At 53.1% G+C, this 19786-nt stretch overlaps 2 protein-coding genes across 6 annotated transcripts; one reads left to right on the forward strand and one right to left on the reverse strand.

Annotated features, from left to right (window-relative positions):
* Nucleotides 1-4178: 4178 nt before the first annotated feature.
* Nucleotides 4179-10043, reverse strand: TMEM253 (transmembrane protein 253). Its single transcript, XM_036295625.1, has 7 exons — nt 7848-10043; nt 7602-7743; nt 7134-7244; nt 6984-7040; nt 6589-6705; nt 6330-6476; nt 4179-5977 (listed from the first exon to the last, which is right to left on the reverse strand). The coding sequence occupies exons 2-7, from the start codon at nt 7707-7709 to the stop codon at nt 5897-5899; spliced, it is 621 nt and encodes a 206-aa protein (XP_036151518.1). The 5' UTR covers nt 7710-7743; nt 7848-10043; the 3' UTR covers nt 4179-5896.
* On the forward strand, nt 4439-19462 carry ZNF219 (zinc finger protein 219). Of its 5 annotated transcripts, XM_036295601.1 has the most exons (6): nt 10311-10421; nt 12234-12278; nt 15978-16069; nt 16355-17768; nt 18011-18142; nt 18397-19462. In XM_036295601.1, the coding sequence occupies exons 3-6, from the start codon at nt 16064-16066 to the stop codon at nt 18996-18998; spliced, it is 2154 nt and encodes a 717-aa protein (XP_036151494.1). In that variant the 5' UTR covers nt 10311-10421; nt 12234-12278; nt 15978-16063; the 3' UTR covers nt 18999-19462. The 5 variants fall into 5 exon arrangements, with proteins under 5 accessions (XP_036151468.1, XP_036151505.1, XP_036151486.1 ...); XM_036295575.1 differs by lacking the exons at nt 10311-10421; nt 12234-12278 and adding an exon at nt 4439-4607; XM_036295593.1 differs by lacking the exon at nt 12234-12278 and having other exon boundaries at nt 10276-10421.
* The last annotated feature ends 324 nt before the right edge of the window (nt 19463-19786 follow it).

Raw genomic sequence — 19786 nt, forward strand, 5'->3', positions numbered from 1 at the left:
TTTCCAGCCTTTTCTCCTGTGCTGAGTCACTGCCCAGTCACCAGTTCAGCTCAGGGCAGTCTCCCAGGCTTCCCGTGCTCTGGAGAGGGGCCTCTGATCCCCTCGGTGCACAGACCCTGCCCTATTTATAGGAAACACTGTCTCCCAGTGACAACACTGCCACTGTTCTGCTCAGCTCATCAATCAAATATCACACTTGAGGCAGCACCGCGGGGCAAGCCAAGATGATGGGCGTGGACACAGAGCAGCACAAAATGGGCCTGGACGAGAAAATGAAATCCAGAAACTCCACTGAATAATCTTTCCTCGCTGAGATTAAGAACATCTCAGTCCAGGTGGAGAGGGGTGAGTCGCTACCCAGGATTCATCAGGCCAAGCAGGCGAGGTCAGCTCGGATTACTCCTAGATAGTTGAGCTTACTGATTTCCGTGGCGTGGCTCACTTCCAGGATTGCATAACAGACAGAGGCCCACACGGGTGCGGATGACTCGGAAGGGCCCTGCGCTTCCCCGCCTGCTCGCAATGTCCAGGTCCGCGCCACGCTGAGTGTGCCGCTGGCCTGGCGGACTCATTGCAGGGGAGGGATTTGGGCGGCGCCGGCAGCGTGCAGAGATCCTTTCTCCAACTAAGCCGCTGCCACACGCCATTACCTTGCGGAAGGCTCTCTGTGAGACCTCCACCCGGGCAGCCGGGAGGCCACGAGGTGGCAGCAGAGGACACACCCGGGCCACAAAACCTGAACCATCTGCAAAAGCAGCTCATTTCATTTGGGAAATATCATTCGTTGCCTATAATGCTTATAATCATGTATTCAAGGCCAGAATACATGTCTGAAAAAGAAATGAGGGTAAAACGCATCAACATGGAGAATTTCCCACCCACCGCAGAATTCAGCTGCGTATGAAGGCATATGAATAGGACATTTCTCCAATGCTTAAAGCTAGGTACATCGGCCAAGGACTTTAAAAACTGACGTCAGCAGGAGCCATGTCACAGTCACTTCTTCCTGTGAAGTTTCAATAGGCAGCAATTTAAGTAAAATATGAGTGACTTCCACAGAAGCTGCCAAACTGACCAAGGGATAGATACTTTGTTGGGAAGCACTGCAACAAAGTAGAATGCTTTCAGGGAGTAGCCAGGGACTCTGGCACTAGGCAGAAGGGAGGGGTGATAAGGAGGTCACAGGACAAGCCTCACAGACAGTCTTCACTTGCAGCTGGCAGAGGACAGTGCACAGGAAAGGGGCATTAGCAGCATTGGACTAAATCTCTGAGCTGACTTACTAATGCTCCTTTTGTTACACATCTGTCCCTCCCCCAGTTGTTACCACCAAAAATGTCTCTAGTCATTGCCAAACAACCCCTGGGGGACTAAAGACTGCTTGAGAACCAATGCCATAGAGCGGTTTGATTTTAAAAGTTTTAAGAACATAATGTTAAACCTCTCCAAGACGTGAATTTCAGAAAAGATCCGGAAAGCCTACAAAAACCATATTGCACATCTAAAACCTCAATTCTGTCAATGTAAGAAAAATCCAAACCTGTAAGGATTTTTATGAGTTTATTTGATTAAAAAAGGATCAAAAACAAAAAATACCAAAAAAAGAGAAAAAAAATGAGTTTATTTGAGTCAAACTGATGATAATTGCTGAGAAGCATGATATCAATGGATTGAGAAAATGCTCAGGAAAATGGCAATTGTACCACTTATGCTAAACATCAGAATCAAAGGGGAAGACATAAGGGGGTGACATGAAATTTACTGGCAATAGATTAGGAAGGCAAGAGAAAACAAAAGGTGGGGTGGGGATCTCTGGGACTGGATAGAAAGTACAAGCAATAGACACACACTTATTTTACATAGGTGGGTGTAGGATAGTTAACAATTAACAATCCTATATAATAAAAGCTTAATATTCTAAGTGTCCAGTTGTCTGGTCATCTGTTCAACCAATCAAAGCATAATATGCTAATGATACCCTAAGGCTACTCAACCTCTCGCTATGACGTGCACTGACCACCAGGGGGCAGACACTCCGACCGGTAGGTTAGCTTGCTGCTGGGGTCCAGCCGATTGGGACTAAGCGAGATGGGCTGGACATGCCCTGGAGTCCTCTCACAGTCCCTTGCCGGCTGGCCAACCTCCTGCGTCCCTCTCCGGCCTCAATCATGCACCAGTGGGGTCCCTTGACCTGGCCTGTGCCCTCTCACAATCCGGGACCCCTTAGGGGATGTTGGAGAGCCGGAGCTGCCCCCTGGTGGTCAGTGCGCTCCCACAGGGGGAGTGCCCCTCAGCCAGAAGCCAGGCTCACAGCCTCCATGGCAGTGCTAAGGATGTCTGACTGCAGGCTTAGGCCCGCTCCCTGCGAGGGCTCCCCGAGGGCTCCTGACTGCGAAAGGGTGCAGGCCGGGCTGAGGGACACCCCACCCCGGTGCATCAATTTCGTGCACCAGGCCTCTAGTAATAACAATGAGGGGATTTGTGGTCTGCTCTGTGCAGTGGTTGTGCTTTGATGGGTCCAGAAAAAAGGAAGTTACTTTGATATTGATTGTCCAAAGATACGTTAACAGGTATGTTATTATACATACAAAAAAAAAAATGACAGACAAGCTCAGTTTGACTTTTGTTAGGGAAAAATGCCAGCCTAGGACATGACTACCTACCATGAACTTTTAATTTCAGACCATCCTATGTGGTTAATTTGGTTTCTGAGTTTGTGAGGCCACCATGTAGGCCTCCCCTGAGCTTGTCAGGTTTAGTATGGGGCCCTTTTTGTCCACAATCCCTACCATATGTTTGTATAATGGAGAGACTATAACTGAAGGATTACAGCCTGAATCTGGTCAATAAAAAAAATTAGTTATTAACATTTTAAAATAAGATGATTTCACATTTAGAAGCGAGAATTTTTTACTTTTATAGGAAAACTGGAACTATGACAATACTTAGGCTCACAGTCCCACATGGCGTATGTTTGGATGGAGCTGAGTGGGGGGAAGTTCATTAAATAGAATCTATGCTTATTACTTTACCACAGTTCACACCACTCTCTATTACCTTACACCGTTTCACTCATTTTCACTACTACTCATCTCTATAGGCAATTTATTTTCAACCTCTGACGGGCTTTATAGTTTTAAATTATTTTCTATGTGCGATTCTATTTTAGCCTTGATATATCAGTAGAGAAGTTAAATACTGTGATTATTATCCCGATGTAAACAAAACATAGTTCAGAGAAGTTTGATTCGCCCAAACTTATACAACAAAACCAGAATCTTTAGCCCTGGCCGGTTTGGCTCAGTGGATAGAGTGTCAGCCTTCGGACTGAAGGGCACATGCCCTGGCTGTGGGCTCGATCCCAGTGTGGGGTGTGCAGGAGGCCAGCTGATCAATGATTCTCTCTCATCATTGATGTTTCTCTCTCCCTCTCCCTTCCTCTCTGAAATCAATAAAAAGTATATATATGTAAAAAACAAACAAAAAACTCCAGAATCTTTAGATTTCCTCTTTCAGTTCCGTTAATTTTGGGGAGAAAGTTTCTATCAAGAACTTCATTTAGTGATTCATGCAACAAAGCCAAAGAAGTAGATACGGACGTAACTGCTAGAATAGATGAGTTCCAACTACTAAGCTGTTCAAGTATCACTGCAAATGTTTAACTTTTCTTTTTTAATGACTATTTCTGCTTCCCTTCTCCTTACAGGAATATGAAAAGCCTGCCCGTCTAGCTGTCTTGAAGTTGGGTGTGGCTATATGACTGGCTTTGGCCAGTCAAGTTCGAGTGGAAGTGGTATTTGTCCCTCTGAGGCAGAAGCATTTAAGAGCTCATGAACAATTCTTCATGCCCCGAGAAGGGGTGTGGGGGTGCTCTAAGCTTCATAGTGACATGGCAGGATCTCGAAGTGGTGGAAGTCCATCTGCTTGGGTACCTGAGTAACTTATAATGAGCAGAGGCGACTGCCTACTACGCTAGACATGTAGTGTGAGAGATAAACCTCTGTGGTTTTAAGCCATTGCGATTTTGGAACTGCTGCCACGGCATAGCCCAACCTGACTGATACAAGGACTCATTTGCATGGTCGCTGAACTTTTTCAAGAACTACAATGCAATTCCTAGACCTGATCATGTCACTAAAATTTGTAGTTCCTATCTGGAAGACAGAATCAATTGTTGATTTTTTTTTTTACACCCCTACTTTCCTCATCCACCGCCACCTTCTAACTTGGAAGAAAATTATTTTCTGAATCCTTCCCACATGAGCTTGCCATTATTCTGGCAGTTGGACTGGGAAGAGAAGAGAGCGGCCCGGATCTTTTTTCCGTTCCAAAACCTAATCCCAGAACTATCCCCACCCACTAGCACGCACATAACCTTGTCATAGGGCGCCTATTACCACTCCCAAGGTGTCACCAACAGAAAGGAGTTGCCGCTGGCACCGCTGCAATGTTAGGGCAAGGCAGCCAGGCTGCGCTCTTTCCTCGCTGGTGCCTGGGCTTGGCCAACTTCGGAGAAGCAGCATTCTCCGAGGGAAAGAAGCCTTCTCAAGTGGGAGCAAAAATGAGTGTGCGGCGCACACCCATCCCGGGCACTATGTGAATGTGGGGTGAGTTCTTTTAAGTCCTCCAGCTCTGGGCAATTTCTAGTCGGGCTCATAAGCTGCCCTGGTTAGGACTCCGGGGCCGCTACCGGTTTTTCTGGGCTTTTCTCAAGCCCACTTGTGCTTGTCATCTTTGCACACTTGCAAAGTTCACAAACGGTGGGGGTTGCGCGCAACACGAGCTCCGGCCACCAGACGGCCGCCGGGATCAAAGGTCGGCGGGGCCGCGAGAGGCTGCGCCTGCGCATTCCCACTCCCGCCCGGGCGAGAAGGGGTGGCGGCAGCGGGCTCCTTCCACCGCGTGCTCGCAGAGGCGGGAAAGTCTCAGGTCGAGCCGCCGCGCCCCTCCCTCTTCCTGCCCCGTCCACCTGTCTGCCCTGGGAGCCGGACCTTCTCAGGCGGCCAGACTTCGGGGGAGGGCGGCGTGCAGGGCCCTGAGCTTCTGACTCATCATCTCCAACCCCCTTCTCGCGCGCGCTCCAAGTCTCAGGACTTTAGACTTGGGCACCGTCAGAGGGGGCGCGATGACAGCATTTGGGGAACCCCAGCTTTGCCGAGGGCCATCCCCCACCGCCTGCGGGTTTCCGAAGCTGCCAGAGAGAGGATCATGGGGCCACAGTCAGCTCTCAGTTGCCCTGGTTGGGGTAGCGGCGCCCCCTTTCGGAATAACCCGCCTGGCTCCTCCCTGAACGCCGGGCCAGTGGTCGCGTCCGAGGAAAGTCGGCTAGGCCCGGACTTTCTGCTCCTCACGTCACTCAGCAGATGCACAGCGCCCTCACCGCGGAGAAAAGGCTCTTTATTTCCCAGCAGGCCGCGGGGGTACGGGGCATCATGGGACTTGTAGTCTCCGCTGGAGTACGGAACCAGTCGGTGGGGGAGAACTAAAGCGCCCAAGAACTGATATCAGAGAATCGCCGCGTATGGGAACCTGGGCTTGGAGTGGATGGGATTATGAAAGGTGGAAAGAAGGGACATAGTGAGATGAGGAAGATTTGAAGCTATATGGGACGGGGGTGGGTAAGGATGGAAGGGGGGAAGCTGAACGTTAACCTAAGGATGTCCTGCTGGGGGGCAGCTTTTCAGGGCAATGGGGTGAGGGAAGAATCTGGTCTAGGTATAGCTTCCCCTAGACGAGAAAGGGGGCTAGTCTGAGTGGAAATTGAAGGTATTCCCACTGGATTGCATGCAGGTCTCCAGGGCCTCCATCTGTTTTCTGAGTTTGGTGGGGTGCAGTAGGGTCCGGAGAACGCTCCCGCAGGGTAGGAGAGCAGCGCTTGTCTGCTTCCCTTGCCGCCTCATTCAGTTGTTCGGTTTGCTGTGCTAGCCACCGCGGGACCGTTCTCCAAATCAGTAACTTCCTCCAACTCAGAGAGACCCTGAAAACCAGACAGAAGTGTGAGGGGTGAGAAAGGAGGAATCCTCGACAAAAGCAACTTCCTCCTCCTCTCTCATTTTTTTTTCTCTTGTGTTCCTATAGCCCTTCTAATATTTAGGCAGCTTTCTAATGCTCTCCCACATTTCTGGGTCCAACCATTTAGACATCCAATTCCCTCTTACCCACCACTAAGGGAGGTATGTCCAGTCAGAAAACCAATTAGCATGAGTCTAGGACCCCTCCTTTCCTCCCTGCCCCATTGTTTTCCTTTAAGTGCCACTGGCCAAAATAGCCATTGGAAAAAAATGAGCTCCTAGGTAGCTGCTCCATACTTTCCTCCCTGGCGTCAGTACCTCCTGCAGTTCCTGGTAGTGCCGACTCTGTCTCCTGCAGCATCCTGGCTTCCTCTGGTTTAGCAGGAGTAGGGAATACGCTGAGACCAGCACTCCTCCTAGGGTGAGCGCCTCAGCACTGAGCTCCAGCACCAACAAGCCTTCCAGCTGCAGGTAGACAGGCTGAAGATGCTACAGGGGAACCAACATGTTTGCCCCTGCCCTTATCCCTCTCCGGCTCCTTTTGCCTCCTCGTCTTCCCATCTTCTCCTTTACTCACCGGTACCATGGAGGAGGCAGGTGCTGCAGGCCCCAAGGCTGTCTTCATCACCTCAACCACCACCACAATGAAGCCAAAGATCAGATTGACGGTGTTGAATATCATCATGGCGCGCACCTGCCGGTGAACCAGTTCAGCCCTGCCTGGCCTAAGGGGACTCGTTGCAACCCCAAGCCCAAATTGCACCTACCCGAAAACAGAACTCAGCTTTTATTCTAACAGGGCCCTCAGCCCTCCATGTTTTTTGCTTTTTGCCTTAGTCTTTTAGGACTGTCAGGCAGAGAGCTGACAGGATTAGCTTGGAGAGCCACTTTCTAGGTTGAGGGGTGGTGTGTGTGTGTGTGTGTGTGTTTTGGGTGGTCAAAGAATAGTACTGCATTCACTTCCCCTCTCACCTTCCAAAGGCGGGGTGCTCTGCGCAGCTCAAGGGTAACAATCCCAGTGAGGAGACCCTGAATGGTGAGAAAGGCAAGTGTTGAGCTCTGGTCCTATTAGTGAAGGGCCCTCAGGATCTTTCTTCCGTCCTCTGTTGTGGTGGATCTTACCAATGCTCCAGGTCCAAGCGGCAGTGCTGTGGCCATGTGACAAGCAGAGTTCAGGCAGGCAACTGAGACAGCCAAGGGCACCACAGCCACTGCTAGCCATAGTTGGCTCACCTGGAGGCCAGACGCAAGGGAACTGTCAGGGACCCCCTCCCTCCTCCCACCCCCTGCAATTGGCCGGAATGCCTGGTGGTGGGAAGTAGCCAACCAAGGGCAGTGAAGGAAGGGGATATCATTTAATCTGTTCCGCCTGATGTCAGTTTAGTTACTTACCTGTGTGCTTTCCCCACATGATGGAAGCTGCTCATAGATTAAGGGTTTTGCCTTATTTATTCTATGCTCCCCCCACCCTCCTCCCTCTCAGAGTCTAACGTTTTCAAACACATGGTAAGTGTTCACAAAACATAGAGGGAATTGAATTGGGGTACAAGTGGATATGCTGAAGCTTGGGGTAGGGCATCCTGGCCTCACCGCCAGCACCAAGAGGTGCCCACTTTGCCTGTGCCTTGCCCAGTGCTGTAGCTTTTCCAGACGAGGGCTGGGTCTCTCTTGCTCTTGCTGACCAGCTCTGTCCCCCATGGCTCCCTTGATTGCTGAGCTTGGTATTTTTTTCCTGGGAAAAAGGCAGGAGACAGGTCATGCAGGAGCCTCTATTTCAGCTGCCCCTCCGCATGCTTCTAATATCCAGGGAGTTGAGGCTCAGGACCTCTCACCTACCTACTCTGAAGCAGCTACTCCAAGGGACCCAGCTGGGCTTGGAGCTCCTGGTGGGGCCTGGTGGCTCAGAGCTGACAACAGACTTGTCTTGGCTGAGACAGGCTGTCAGGGTTGAGGTGTGGTGGGGCAAAGGTCCCTAAGAGGGCCTAAGGATCCAGGAAGTGGCCGTAGGTAGATATCAGCTGCTGTTCGGTCCACGAGATGCCCAGCTCTGCCTTGCTTTGTTCCTGTTTCCTGTTGCCTCCATCTCTGCCCATCCTGGGTTCCTCTTCTGATCACTCACCCATGGATGCTACCACCCTGGGCCCTAATTCTGCCCCCCGCCCCCATTTCCATCTAATCTTTCTCCTTTTTCTTTTTCTTTTCTTCCTCCTCAAATAACTTGCTGTTCCCTAGGGAAATCCCACATTACTGTCTGGATTGTTCCCATGTCATTACCACTTGCAGCTTTGTCCCCAAACCGGGCAAGTTTTAATTCCCTTGGCTTCCTATCTGTCACTTTCTGAATGGTTTCTCCTCTCTCCTTCCTTTTTTGAAGGATTTTCTCTGGATGGGACACTGACAAAGAGGATGGGGTGCCCTATTATAGTGGGGATTGTTTTTAGCTCAGTGATAACGGGCAGTTAGACATGTATAGAAGAGAGTCCCCAAATGGTCAGTCTTGCGAAGGATGCTATTGCAACAATTAATATTTTTGACAGATACAAGTTGCCTTGCAGCCCTGCAGCCAGGCTGACCTGGACTAAAATCTCAGCTCTGCCACTTTCCTAGCTGTGTGACCTTGAATACATTATTCTACCTATTTGAACCACTGTTTGTTCAAACTGAGTTATAAAACGGGGGCTAATAATATGACTGTGAAGGGTTGTTGACTCATGGTGGGTGCTTAGTAACCATTAGTGGCGCTGATGAGGTCATACTGTGGTGCCTGATGCCCATATACTAAAGGGCTTATTCAGAAGCTAAGCTGGGGATATTTATTTCTACAATAGGAAGCGGAATCAGCGGGGCCCAAATATATATTTAGAGATCAAAAATAGGAAAGATCCATCTTGATGCAGAGCCTGAGGTTTGGAGGCAACTAGACCTATGTTCAAATTCCAGATCTACCTGGCTGACCTTGTGCAAGTTACTTAATCTTTTGTTTGCTTACCTATAAAGGGAAGTTAATAATACCACAGGGTTCCTTTGAGTATTAGGAGAAAATGTATATAAACCAGCTCGGCCCAACACCTTGCACATAAGTGCTCAATAAATGCTAGTGGCTATTATCATTATTATTATTGATGATGAAAGAAGACTGAGCCAGAAGACCCTTGGGAGTTAGTACCGGGAGGCTGGGTTCTGTGAGGAAAGCGGCCTTCTTTGTGAGCCGCTTATGCCCTGCTCAGTGCCGAGCCTATGCTCATTGGAGCACTGTGCCCACTCTTCTTTCCTGGGGAGTGGGAATCACACTTAAAATGGCTGAGAACTGCTGTGTATTAACTTTGTTTGGTAGCGGTGGATGGTCTGACAGAATGTGAGGTGCTGGGCTTGCACTGAGGCTCCCTGAGCTGGCAGGCCAGGGGAAGGAGACTCTTTAGCCTCGTTGTCCTTACCTATAAATGCGACCTAACATTTCAGAGTGTAATGGTAAGGATTATATACTGTTAAATATGTGAACAGGTATTCAGTAATTACTGATTAGATCTGACTACACTACTTAAAAACATATAGCCCCTGTCCAGATTGTCATCTCCTACAGGGACGGCGCTACACCCCCTCATCCGTTCATCCCCCACCGCGCCGAGCAGAGGGCCGGGTACTCCGTAAGCACTCGGTACATATTTGTTGTATTGAAGAGCCAGTAAAGTGACTTCAGGAATGGAAAACAGAATTCGAGAGGAAGGTGCCGGAATTGTTTATCAAGAACAGAAAGGACCGAGGAGTAACTTTAAATAATGTTTCTTACACGGCAGACATGAGCTATCTCTATCATCGCCCCTCCTCCTCCCCAAAAAGAGACACAAATTGAAGGGAGAGGCTTTGAGATAAAACCCCAGGAAGAACTTCCCGAGTCTGTGCATGTCGGGGCAGAAAAGGCGGCCGCGCCAACTCCTTCCCTGGTATGTCCGGGTTTGGGGTGGGAGGGGCGGCGCGGCTCGGAGGCTGGGGGAAGGACGGGATGACCTTTCCGAATCTCTCCCGGTCTCCGGCAGAAACCGTCCGCGCCCCACCCCCTCCCTCCGACAGCGCCCCCCGTCCCCGCACGGCCCGCACCCCGCCCCTGGCGGCCGCCCCGCGCGGCTCCCGGGGTGCCCAGCGCCCAGTCCCCGGAGCCGGAGCCCGCTCCCGCTCCCAGCGCGCCGCGCCGCCCCCCGCATGCTAATGGCCGGGCCGCCTCCCGCCGCACACAATGCGGGCCAGGGCCGGGGGCGGGGGACCGGGGAGGGGGCGGGGGCCGGGCCGGGGGCGGGGGGGCCGGGGCCCGGCGCATCTCCCCCGGCCCCACGTAACGCTGACGCCCGCGCCGCCGGCCCGCCGCCCGCCGCCGCCGCCGCCGCCGCCCGCTCCGCCGCCGCCCGCTCGGGGCTCGTGAGTAGCCGCTCCCCCCACTCCCGGCCCCCCCTCCGCCACCCGGCCCCCGCCCCCGGCCCCCTCCCCCCTCCCGGAGGGGGGGCCCCCCACTCCGCGCGCCGGGCTCGGAGCAGGTGCAGGGGGCGGGGGCGGGGGAGGGGCGCCGGCTCGACCCCAAGCAAACTTCGCCCAGAGCTCCTGGGGGGGCGGGAGGGGGGGCTGCGGCCTCAGAAGCCTGGAGAGCCAGGGGGGTCTCGAGGGAGGGGGGCCAGGTGGGGAAGCCGGGAAAGGGGGCACCAAAGGGGAAAGGCCAGCGGGGGCGGGGGGGGGGGGGACGGGGACAGCCGTCTTTGTAGGGGCCCGAAGGCAGGGCGCGAGGGGCCTGGGGTGCAGGGCTGCACAGCCGGGAGCCTGAGTGGATGGCCGCCCCCCCACCCCTCCCCAGGTAGGGCTGATGGAGGAGGGAGAAGGGACCCAAACTCTCTGGGAGCAGGGGTGGGGGAGGGGAGAGGATGGGGGGTGCTTCCCTCTCTGCGTCCCAAACAAAGTGTCACAAAGAGCTCGGCCGCCGGCAGCAGCAGAGGCGGCTGCAACTCCGCTTTTGTTCTCCCGGCCTGGGTAGCTGAGCCCTGGCCTTCCAGGCTTCCAACCCTGCCCCCCATCATCCTTCTGGCTTATCTTCCCGGGGAGGGGTCTGGGGTGCCGCTCAAAGGACCTCTTGTGCAGGATCACAGGTCCTGCCCTACTTGCCAACCTACTTGTGGGAGGTGGATTTTCCCAGAGGCTCTCCTGCCCTCCCCCACCCCCTCATCCCAGGACTGGGGCCCATATGGCTGCTAAGACTCTGACCTTTTAGGGTCAGTTCCAGTTAAGGGAACTTAGGGCTTGCTCTATGCCCCCTCCCACAAATCTAGAACTTTCAGAAGAGGGGTCAGGTTGGGACATGCCTGTGGAGTAAGACTCGCCGTCGTGGGGTGGCAGTAGGGGAGCAGGTGTACCTTCCTCTTGCCTCCTGCTCCATTTTTGGAGTTCATGACTGAGATTCCATGCCCCCAACTCAGGAGAGTGTACCCTCAATGTAAAAGGTGGGCAAGCTGTGGTCTGGGGTCAGTTTGGAGGCGCTACCTGAGCAGTGATGTTCAGAGGGCTGTGGAGAGGAGACCATAAAAAGAACTACTGGGATGTTTGATAAAGGTGGTCTTGACTGTAGACCCTCTAGGAAATTCCTTTTCTTTATCCCTGTCTAATGCAGTGTTAATAATTGTTAGAGGGCGTGTGGAGGTGTAGGAATCCCCATCGAGGGAAAGACATCAAGTATTAGAAATTATCAGTGAGAGATGCCTAGCCACAGCTATACCTCATGCCCCTTACACTTTGACCCTACAAACTTTTGAACCACAAGGCTTGAGGGACAAATATCATGGTTCTCCAGCCAGCAGACGTTTCTATGTACCCGTCCCTGTTGTTTCCAAGAATCTTCTCACCAAACCTTTCATCCTTTCCTACTCGGTGAGGTTTGGTGGTCCACACCCCCTTCTCCACCAGCTCTCCTCGAACATAAAAGTAATTGGCCTGTTGCTTTGGGAAGTTTTCTGATCCCTATCCCTGGCCTTGCATCCCTATAGAACCCAAATAAGGGCAAGATAACCCCTGATTCCCAGTGTGGGAGGAAAGTAGGTCAGTGCTACTGTCTGGCCAAGTCTCCCGGATGGTGGTTAGGGCCTGACTATAGAAAACTGTTGATGATTGCCCACAAGCAATATGTGCATGACCTGGGTTCTAAGCCAGTTCATAGAATCTTGGGCCCTGTCACTGTTTTCTCCTATTGAGGAAAACTCATCGGATTAGGTGCCTGGGACCTGGTTTGGTGTGGAGGTGAGTCAGATCTTGATTGTGCCTACAGGGTCTCTCAGTGGGTTTATTGATTTGAGGCCACCCTTTGGAGAAAGTCTCCCTGCTCAGGAATATAGTTTCAGTATGGGTCTTCTTGTATATGACCGTATTTCTATCCTAGAAACTGCTATGTACAAAGCAGTGGTTTTTTTGGAGGTAGGGTGGGGTGGGGGAGAAAGCTTTGCCCTATTCCAACTCTACTTGCCTCAGATATGAGGTCAACTTCCCCTGAAATATTTTGCTTACTATTCTACAGGCAGTTTCAGGGGCCCTAGAATCTTCTCAGAATCAGAGTATGTGCCCATAGGTTAGTCAGCTATGACCATGCAGTATTCCCAGCCTTCCCCCTCCTCCCCCACCATCTGCTTCCTCTGAATATACCAGATTGGCTGTACACCAGGATGTTCCGGGAATCCCCAGGAGAGCAACAGAATGTGATGGACCCAAATACGATGCCTCACTCACTCATTCCAGGATGTACAAACTGTAACTGTCAGGACACTCCTTATAGCTAATTAAAATTCTTCTAGTTACATCTATTTTGTTATATCTATTTTCAGTGTCATCCAAAAGGCAAAAATAAACCCTCTGGTACCGCTGTTCTCCCCTCCCTCCCCCCATGGCTTCCAGGGAAGAATTTTTAAAAATCTAGCTTTTCTCAGTGCTTTAATTGTGGTGTTAAAATGTCAAATGTGGCCCCTCTAGCACTTCATAGCTCTAGCTAGGTATGAGGTGGCCACAGTGGCTCCTCTGGTAGCCCACTGCACTCTCCATGGTACTGAAGGGATGACCATTTGTTTTAACTCCACTTGGGGTCCAGAAGTCTTGTGACTCAGAACTACAAAACTTTCTAGCAGGAAGGAACCACCTATATAAATTTGTTCAATCCCCTTATTTTACAGATGAGTAAGCTGGGATGTTAAGTGATTTACTGAAGGTTGCATGACTTTTAATGGTCTGATTGGGCCCACAATAGCCTTGTACCCTTCAGTCTTATTCTACACTTTTCATGATACTACTCAGTGAGCCTGGCTACACTCTTGGTCCCAGAAAGGGGATTTTTTTTTTCCAGAATCCAGAAGATGAGGGTGGATGCACTAATTTGGAGCTACAGAAATACAAATATTAAAAGTGTGGTGGAGATTGTTTAGTGACCCTTGGACAAGGACACTTTCTTAATTAACCTCTTGTTAATAAAATTCCCTTAACCCAGATTCCACATGTAACAGGTACCTGCTGGCTCATGGAGTCTTTTTTAAAAAAAATATAATATATATATATATATATATATATATATATATATATATATATATATATATATATAAAATTGACTTCAGAGAAGACAGGAGAGGGAGAGGGAGAGAGAGATAGAAACATCAATGATGAGAGAGAATTATTGATTGGCTGCCTTCTGCACTCCCACACTGGGGATCAAGCCCACAACCCAGGCATGCAACCTGACCAGGAATCAAACCATGACCTCCTGGTTCATAGGTCAATGCTCTACCACTGAGCCTAGCTGGCCAAGGGAGTAATTTTTTATAAATAATCTTTTCTTTTCATTATTTGTTTATTTTTTAAAATTCTCATCTGAGAATATTTTTCCATTGATTTTCAGAGAGAGTGAAAGAGAGAGGAAAAGACAGAGAGGAATATCAATGTGAGAGAAACATTGATTGGTTGCCTCCTGCACACATCCTGACTGGGCTGGGGAGGAGCCTGCAACCGAGGTCTGTGCCCTTGACCGGAATCGAACCTGGGACCCTTTGACCTGCTGGCTGACACTCTATACACTGAGCCAAACCGGCTAGGGCCATTTTTTATTTAATTTTATTTATTGATTTTAGAAACATGGATTTGTTGTTCCACCCATTTATGTACTCACTGGTTGATTGTTTTTTTGTTGCTAATCTTACTGAAGGATAGTTCTTCCATTGATTTTAGAGAGAGTGGAAGGGAGTGGGGAGGACAAGAGAGGAGAAAGAGAGAGAAACATCGATGTGAGAGAGTCACATCAATTGGTTGCCTCCCGCATGCACCCCAACCGGGGTGGGGAACCTGCAACCTAGATATGTGCCCTTGATCAGAATCGAACCTGGAATCCTTCAGTTCATGGGCCAATGTTCTAACCACTGAGTCATGCTGCCAGGACCCATTCATGGAGTGTTATCACATCCAGTAAATATCAAAAATTAAAGAAACTTGGACCTCCAGAGCTTTTCTTTGCTGATAAGCAGGGCTGACTTCTGGCCCAATTTTCTTCCATTAAAGATCCTTAAGCAAAGTAATGCTTGAGTCTTTTTCTTGCTTAGTAACCCATTTCATGCCTATTGTAAGAAAAGTTCTTTATATATCAAATATTCTTTCTATTTCAGGCAAAAAAAAAAAATTGATTAAGTCCACATTTGTCTAGCCTTGACCAGATAAAATTATATATGCAAGCAGGAAGGTATACTGACTGACTTCTGGTCAGCCTCCCAGGCCTATTTCCATGAATCTTTATTCTGGGATGGCTTCTGTGTCTTAATGCTAACCTCCTCTGCAGCTTATGTTCAGGAGCAACCCCCCCGCCCCCCCCCCACCCGGACCGCTCCCCCCCCCCCCGCCACCCCCCCCACCCCCCCAGCCCTCTTCCTCTCAGCTCTCTTCTTCCTCAGAACTGGACCTCTGCACATCCCAGGCCCAGGGAATTTTAGCCTGTAGAATTTTAACCCTTTTCTGTTCAGAGCATGTGCTGAGCCCCTATCTGTGCAGATGGCCCAGCCCCGCCCCCCGTCCCTCACTCCAGCCTCTTGAGCTCAGAGCCAGTGTAATCCTCCTCTTGTGTGAGCGAGCCTCTCCCCTGCAGAGAGGAGAAAAGCCTGCTTCGGAACAGCCCTGGACAAAGGGGCTGAGATGCCCCAGCAAACTGCAGGTCCCAAGGTTTGAAACACGGGAATGAATCCTAGCCGGTATTTGCAGTTTTTAGCCCCTTCCCCAGGCCAGCAGCGCCCCTTAACTTCCACTCCTCCCCCAACTCTTTCTTCATTCCCTCTCCTTCTGGCTCTCTCCCCCTTCGTGCCCCTCCCCCTCTGTCTGTCTCCAGACTGCTGCTGCTGGGAGGTGTTTCTCTCCCATGCATGAATGAGTCTCTGTAATGAATGGAAATGAATGGATCAGGAATCCAGGCAGAGGGAGGGAGAATGAGGGGGAAAGACAGAAAGACAGGGTAAGAGCAAAGGAAGGACTGTGGAGTCTGGAAGGATGTTTGGCTTGCTGGTCAGTTAGGTATCTGAGAGCAACTGTTCCCACTTGGATAACTGTGGAGCATGGCAAGCCCACCCCATTTGCTCATCAAGCTGCACACCCCAATCTAAAGGAGAGAGGGCTATACTGTGATAGTCTCCCCACCACCAGGGGGTGGTGGTGGTGATGGTGATGGTGGTGGTGGTTGTAGTTCTTCTGGACCAGGCATTTAGAACGTGTTTGGGGGAAGAACGTGTTTGTTCTCAGGAAGCTTGGGCATTGGCAGATCAAGGAGTACAAGTTCTGGAGACAGCAGCCGCCTCCTGCCTCAGGATGCAAGGAGGGAGAAGGGTTTCAGGAATACAGGGTGCTAAGAGTCTTGAGTTGGGAGTGACTATTTCTACTGCTGAAAATCAGGACTTATCTTTTCCTCCACATCTCTCTCTTTTGCTTTAGCTCTTCAGCACCTGTTGCCTTCACTAGCAGCTTTTCCTCCTCCTTTTCCCTGAACTCCCCAGAACCAAAGAATGTGAAAGGGGTCCATGGAGGTGAGTGAAGCCTGGCCTGAACCTGCAAGTACCTACAACCATACTTCCCCGCCCCTCCCTACCTCTCTCACCTTCTGACCCGCCCTTATTATAAGTTATCTCCGTGTCCGCAACAGCCCAATTCCCATTCATCCTCCAGTTTCCCTAAGTTGAGTGGGAAGGGTGCCGGGTGTACTTGGTGTAGGCCCCAGTCCACCCTCCCTTGGGTTCTATGGGTCTCCGCGTCCTTACCCCACACAGCTCTCCTTTCTCCACCCTTTGCTCTATATACATCCTTCTCCACAGGGCTCACGTCCCCGCGCCCTGGGCGGCCACTTAGCGCCCTCACCGCCGGCCTTCGACGGAGAACTGGATCTGCAGCGCTACTCCAACGGACCAGGGTCTCCAGGAATGGGAGCGGTGGGCTGGTCTGAGAGTCGCGCTGGCGAAAGGCGCTTTCCCTGCCCGGTATGCGGAAAGCGCTTCCGCTTCAATTCTATCCTGGCTTTGCACCTGCGGGCGCACCCAGGCGCCCAGGCCTTCCAATGCCCACACTGCGGCCACCGTGCAGCCCAGCGGGCCCTGTTGCGCTCGCACCTGCGCACGCACCAGCCAGAGCGCCCGCGAAGTCCCGCCGCACGCCTGTTGCTGGAGTTGGAGGAACGCGCGCTATTGCGCGAGGCCCGGTTAGGAAGAGCCCGAAGCTCAGGGGGCCTGCAGGCCACTCCTGCCACTGAGAGCCTGGTGCGGCCCCAGGCTCCATCAGCATCCACCTTCCGTTGCCCCTTCTGCAAAGGCAAGTTTCGCACCGCAGCGGAGCGGGAACGCCACCTGCACATCCTGCACAGGCCCTGGAAGTGCGGCCTATGCAGTTTCGGCTCCAGCCAGGAGGAGGAGCTGCTGCACCACAGCCTGACGGCCCACGGAGCTCCTGAGCGCCCTCTGGCGGCCGCCTCGGCTGCCCCGCAGCCTCAACCTCCGCCCCAACCTGAACCCAGATCAGTCCCTGAGCCCGAGCAGGAGCCGGAGCAGGAGCCGGAGCTGGAGCCCGAACGTGAGGCAACCCCAGCCCCTGCTGCTCCTGAGGAGCCCCCGGCGCCTCCAGAGTTCCGTTGTCAAGTGTGTGGCCAGAGCTTCACCCAGTCCTGGTTTCTCAAGGGCCACATGCGCAAGCACAAGGCCTCTTTTGATCATGCGTGTCCCGTGTGTGGCCGTTGCTTCAAGGAGCCCTGGTTCCTTAAGAATCACATGAAGGTGCATGCCAGCAAGCTGGGCCCACTGCGTGCCCCGGGGCCTGGCTCTGGGCCTGCCCGGGCTCCCCAACCTCCTGACCTGGGCCTGCTGGCCTATGAGCCGCTGGGCCCCACGCTCCTCTTGGCCCCAGCGCCCACCCCGGCTGAGCGCCGTGAGCCCGCAAGCCTCCTGGGCTACCTGAGCCTGCGAGCTGGCGAAGCCCGGCCCAATGGCGAGGGCGCCGAGTCTGGGGCTGGCCGCAGCTTCGGAGGCTTCCGCCCCTTGCCCTCTGCGCTCCCAGCTCGGGCTCGCCGGCACCGCGCTGAGGAGCCTGAGGAAGAAGAGGAGGTGGTGGAGGCCGAGGAGGAGACCTGGGCCCGAAACAGGGCGCTGGGCCCTCTGGCCTCGCTGCACCCACGCCCAGGGGAGGGGCCAGGGCACTCTGCACCTGCTTCGGGGGCCCAGGCAAGGCCCGCTGCCGCGCAGGGTACGTAAGGGGTCTCCTGTCTCTGGGGTTTTCCGCATCTGGTCCCACTCTGACGCCACCACTTCCCTCCTTTTAAAAAGGATCTCGTAATGCACCAGCTCCACTCAGCAAATCCAACCCCTCATTTCCCCCAACGTGCTGTTTCAGACCCTAAGGGGGACGAAGGGTGGGTCTGGGGCGCATGGCTCCGATAGGGTTAGGGCAATGGGCCCCTCTGATGTCCCCTAACGTGTGTATTGCAGAAGAGAATGGGCTGATCGTCGGAGGGAACCGGTCTGAAGGGAGCCGGGGGGCTACCGGCAAAGATTGTCCCTTCTGCGGAAAATCATTCCGCTCGGCGCATCACCTCAAAGTGCATTTGCGCGTGCACACAGGTGAGGGGGCAGCCTCCGGGGTGGGAGGGTCCTGGAGGGCAGGAAGAGAAGTGAGAGGGCCGACTATGGCTTTTGGCAGCCCAGCCTTCGGACTGGCCAGATGCGGGCGCAGGGAGACCCTTCTTTAGTAAATCCGAGGGGGCGGGAGAGGCAGCGTTTCTTTCCTGGTCCAGAGGAGGTCTGTATGTTGAACGAAAGGTGGGTGGGGGTGGGCAGTGATCTCGTCTCTGACCCTATCGCACCCCCTCCCGCAGGCGAGCGCCCCTACAAGTGTCCGCACTGCGACTACGCGGGCACCCAGTCTGGCTCGCTCAAGTATCATCTGCAGCGCCACCATCGGGAGCAGAGGAGCGGGGCTGGCCCAGGGCCACCACCGGAGCCGCCCCCTTCCCAGCGGGGTTCAGCCCAGACGTCTGGAGCCAAGGTGGCTCAGCAGCCTGCGACTTGGGTGGAGGGCACCTCGAGCCCCCGGCCTTCCAGCAGCACCGCGCCGGGGTCCCGTAGGAAGCCTGCCAGTCCTGGGAGGACCCTGCGCAATGGGCGAGGCGGTGAGGCCGAACCCCTGGACCTGTCCCTGCGGGCGGGGCCGGGAGGCGAGGCCGGGCCCGGGGGTGCCCTCCACCGTTGCCTCTTTTGCCCCTTCGCCACTGGAGCCCCCGAGCTCATGGCCTTGCACCTGCAAGTGCACCACAGTCGCCGGGCTCGGGGCCGCCGGCTTCCCCAGGCTGATGTGTCGCTGCCCTATGTCCGAGCACCATCAGGAGAGACCCCTCCCAGTCCTCCTCTGCAGGAAGGGGAGGAGGGCCCCGGGCTGCTGAGATCCGGAGAGGTGGGGTTGGGGGGGCAAGAACGGTAGGAAGCCCTCTTAGGGGCTGTTAGTTTAGTGAGCTTACCCTGCAGGAGCGGGGGAGCACTAGAGGTAGTTGGGTAGAGCAGCCAGCAGGGGGGCAGTGTGGGACCCATATCCCAGCCCCAGGTGGACCAGAGGTAAAGGGTATGGAGGGCATAGGGGGGTGGGTGGGCAGTATGCACCCAGCCCCGGGGAGTCACAGTGCCTTAGAAGTGGCAGGGGTGAGGATCAAAGAATGGGTTCCCAGGGCTGGCAGAGAGGATTGTGCCCCTGTTGAGGAGATGCTCTGCCAGTCCTTGCTGGTCCATAGGCATGAGAGTTTATTTTTGTACAATGGGTGGGGGTGGGGGGCACTGTACCCTTCTAAGCCCCTTCAGGGGTCCTGTAGACGTCGCTATTTTTGGTACGATTCCTGTCATCCCTGTCGCAGAGTTGTGTCCCCAATAAACAGGTGTCTTGAGGCACAGGGACACTGTGTCTGTCTGCCTATGTCCTGTCCTCCTCCTTGGGCCTTTCTGTCCAGGAAAGAGGCACCTCTTTAGGCACTTAGTTATCACCTAAAGAGCTTGGGTTTTACCCCCAGGCTTTGGCTTCAGCAGCTCCACTGTGGGCCCAGGAATTGGCATTTAGCAAGTGGCCTAAGGGATTCTCATGTATTGTGGTCTGAGGACCTCTCATTTTTCAAATGTGCTGAATCCCATCTTAACCGAGACTAGCTCTGCCTCAAGACGTGGGTGTGTTGTGAGAGGAGGAACTTCAAAGGGTGCATTGAGTCTCTGGGAACCACTGTGAAG

This window comes from Myotis myotis, unplaced genomic scaffold (genome assembly GCF_014108235.1).
Source record: "Myotis myotis isolate mMyoMyo1 unplaced genomic scaffold, mMyoMyo1.p scaffold_m19_p_1, whole genome shotgun sequence".
NCBI classification, from domain to species: Eukaryota; Metazoa; Chordata; class Mammalia; order Chiroptera; family Vespertilionidae; genus Myotis; species Myotis myotis.

Excerpts from the sequence above, each read along its gene's own strand:
- TMEM253 (XM_036295625.1), bottom strand. The coding sequence starts at position 7,709 with ATGGGGGACAGAGCTGGTCAGCAAGAGCAAGAGAGACCCAGCCCTCGT. Across the intron at positions 7,041-7,133 it reads CGCTTGGACCTGGAGCATTG|GGTCTCCTCACTGGGATTGT; the intron begins GTAAGATCCACC and ends CTCACCATTCAG. Across the intron at positions 5,978-6,329 it reads ACTACCAGGAACTGCAGGAG|GGTCTCTCTGAGTTGGAGGA; the intron begins GTACTGACGCCA and ends TCTGGTTTTCAG.
- ZNF219 (XM_036295575.1), top strand. Across the intron at positions 17,769-18,010 it reads AAGGCCCGCTGCCGCGCAGG|AAGAGAATGGGCTGATCGTC; the intron begins GTACGTAAGGGG and ends TGTGTATTGCAG. Across the intron at positions 18,143-18,396 it reads GCATTTGCGCGTGCACACAG|GCGAGCGCCCCTACAAGTGT; the intron begins GTGAGGGGGCAG and ends CCCCTCCCGCAG.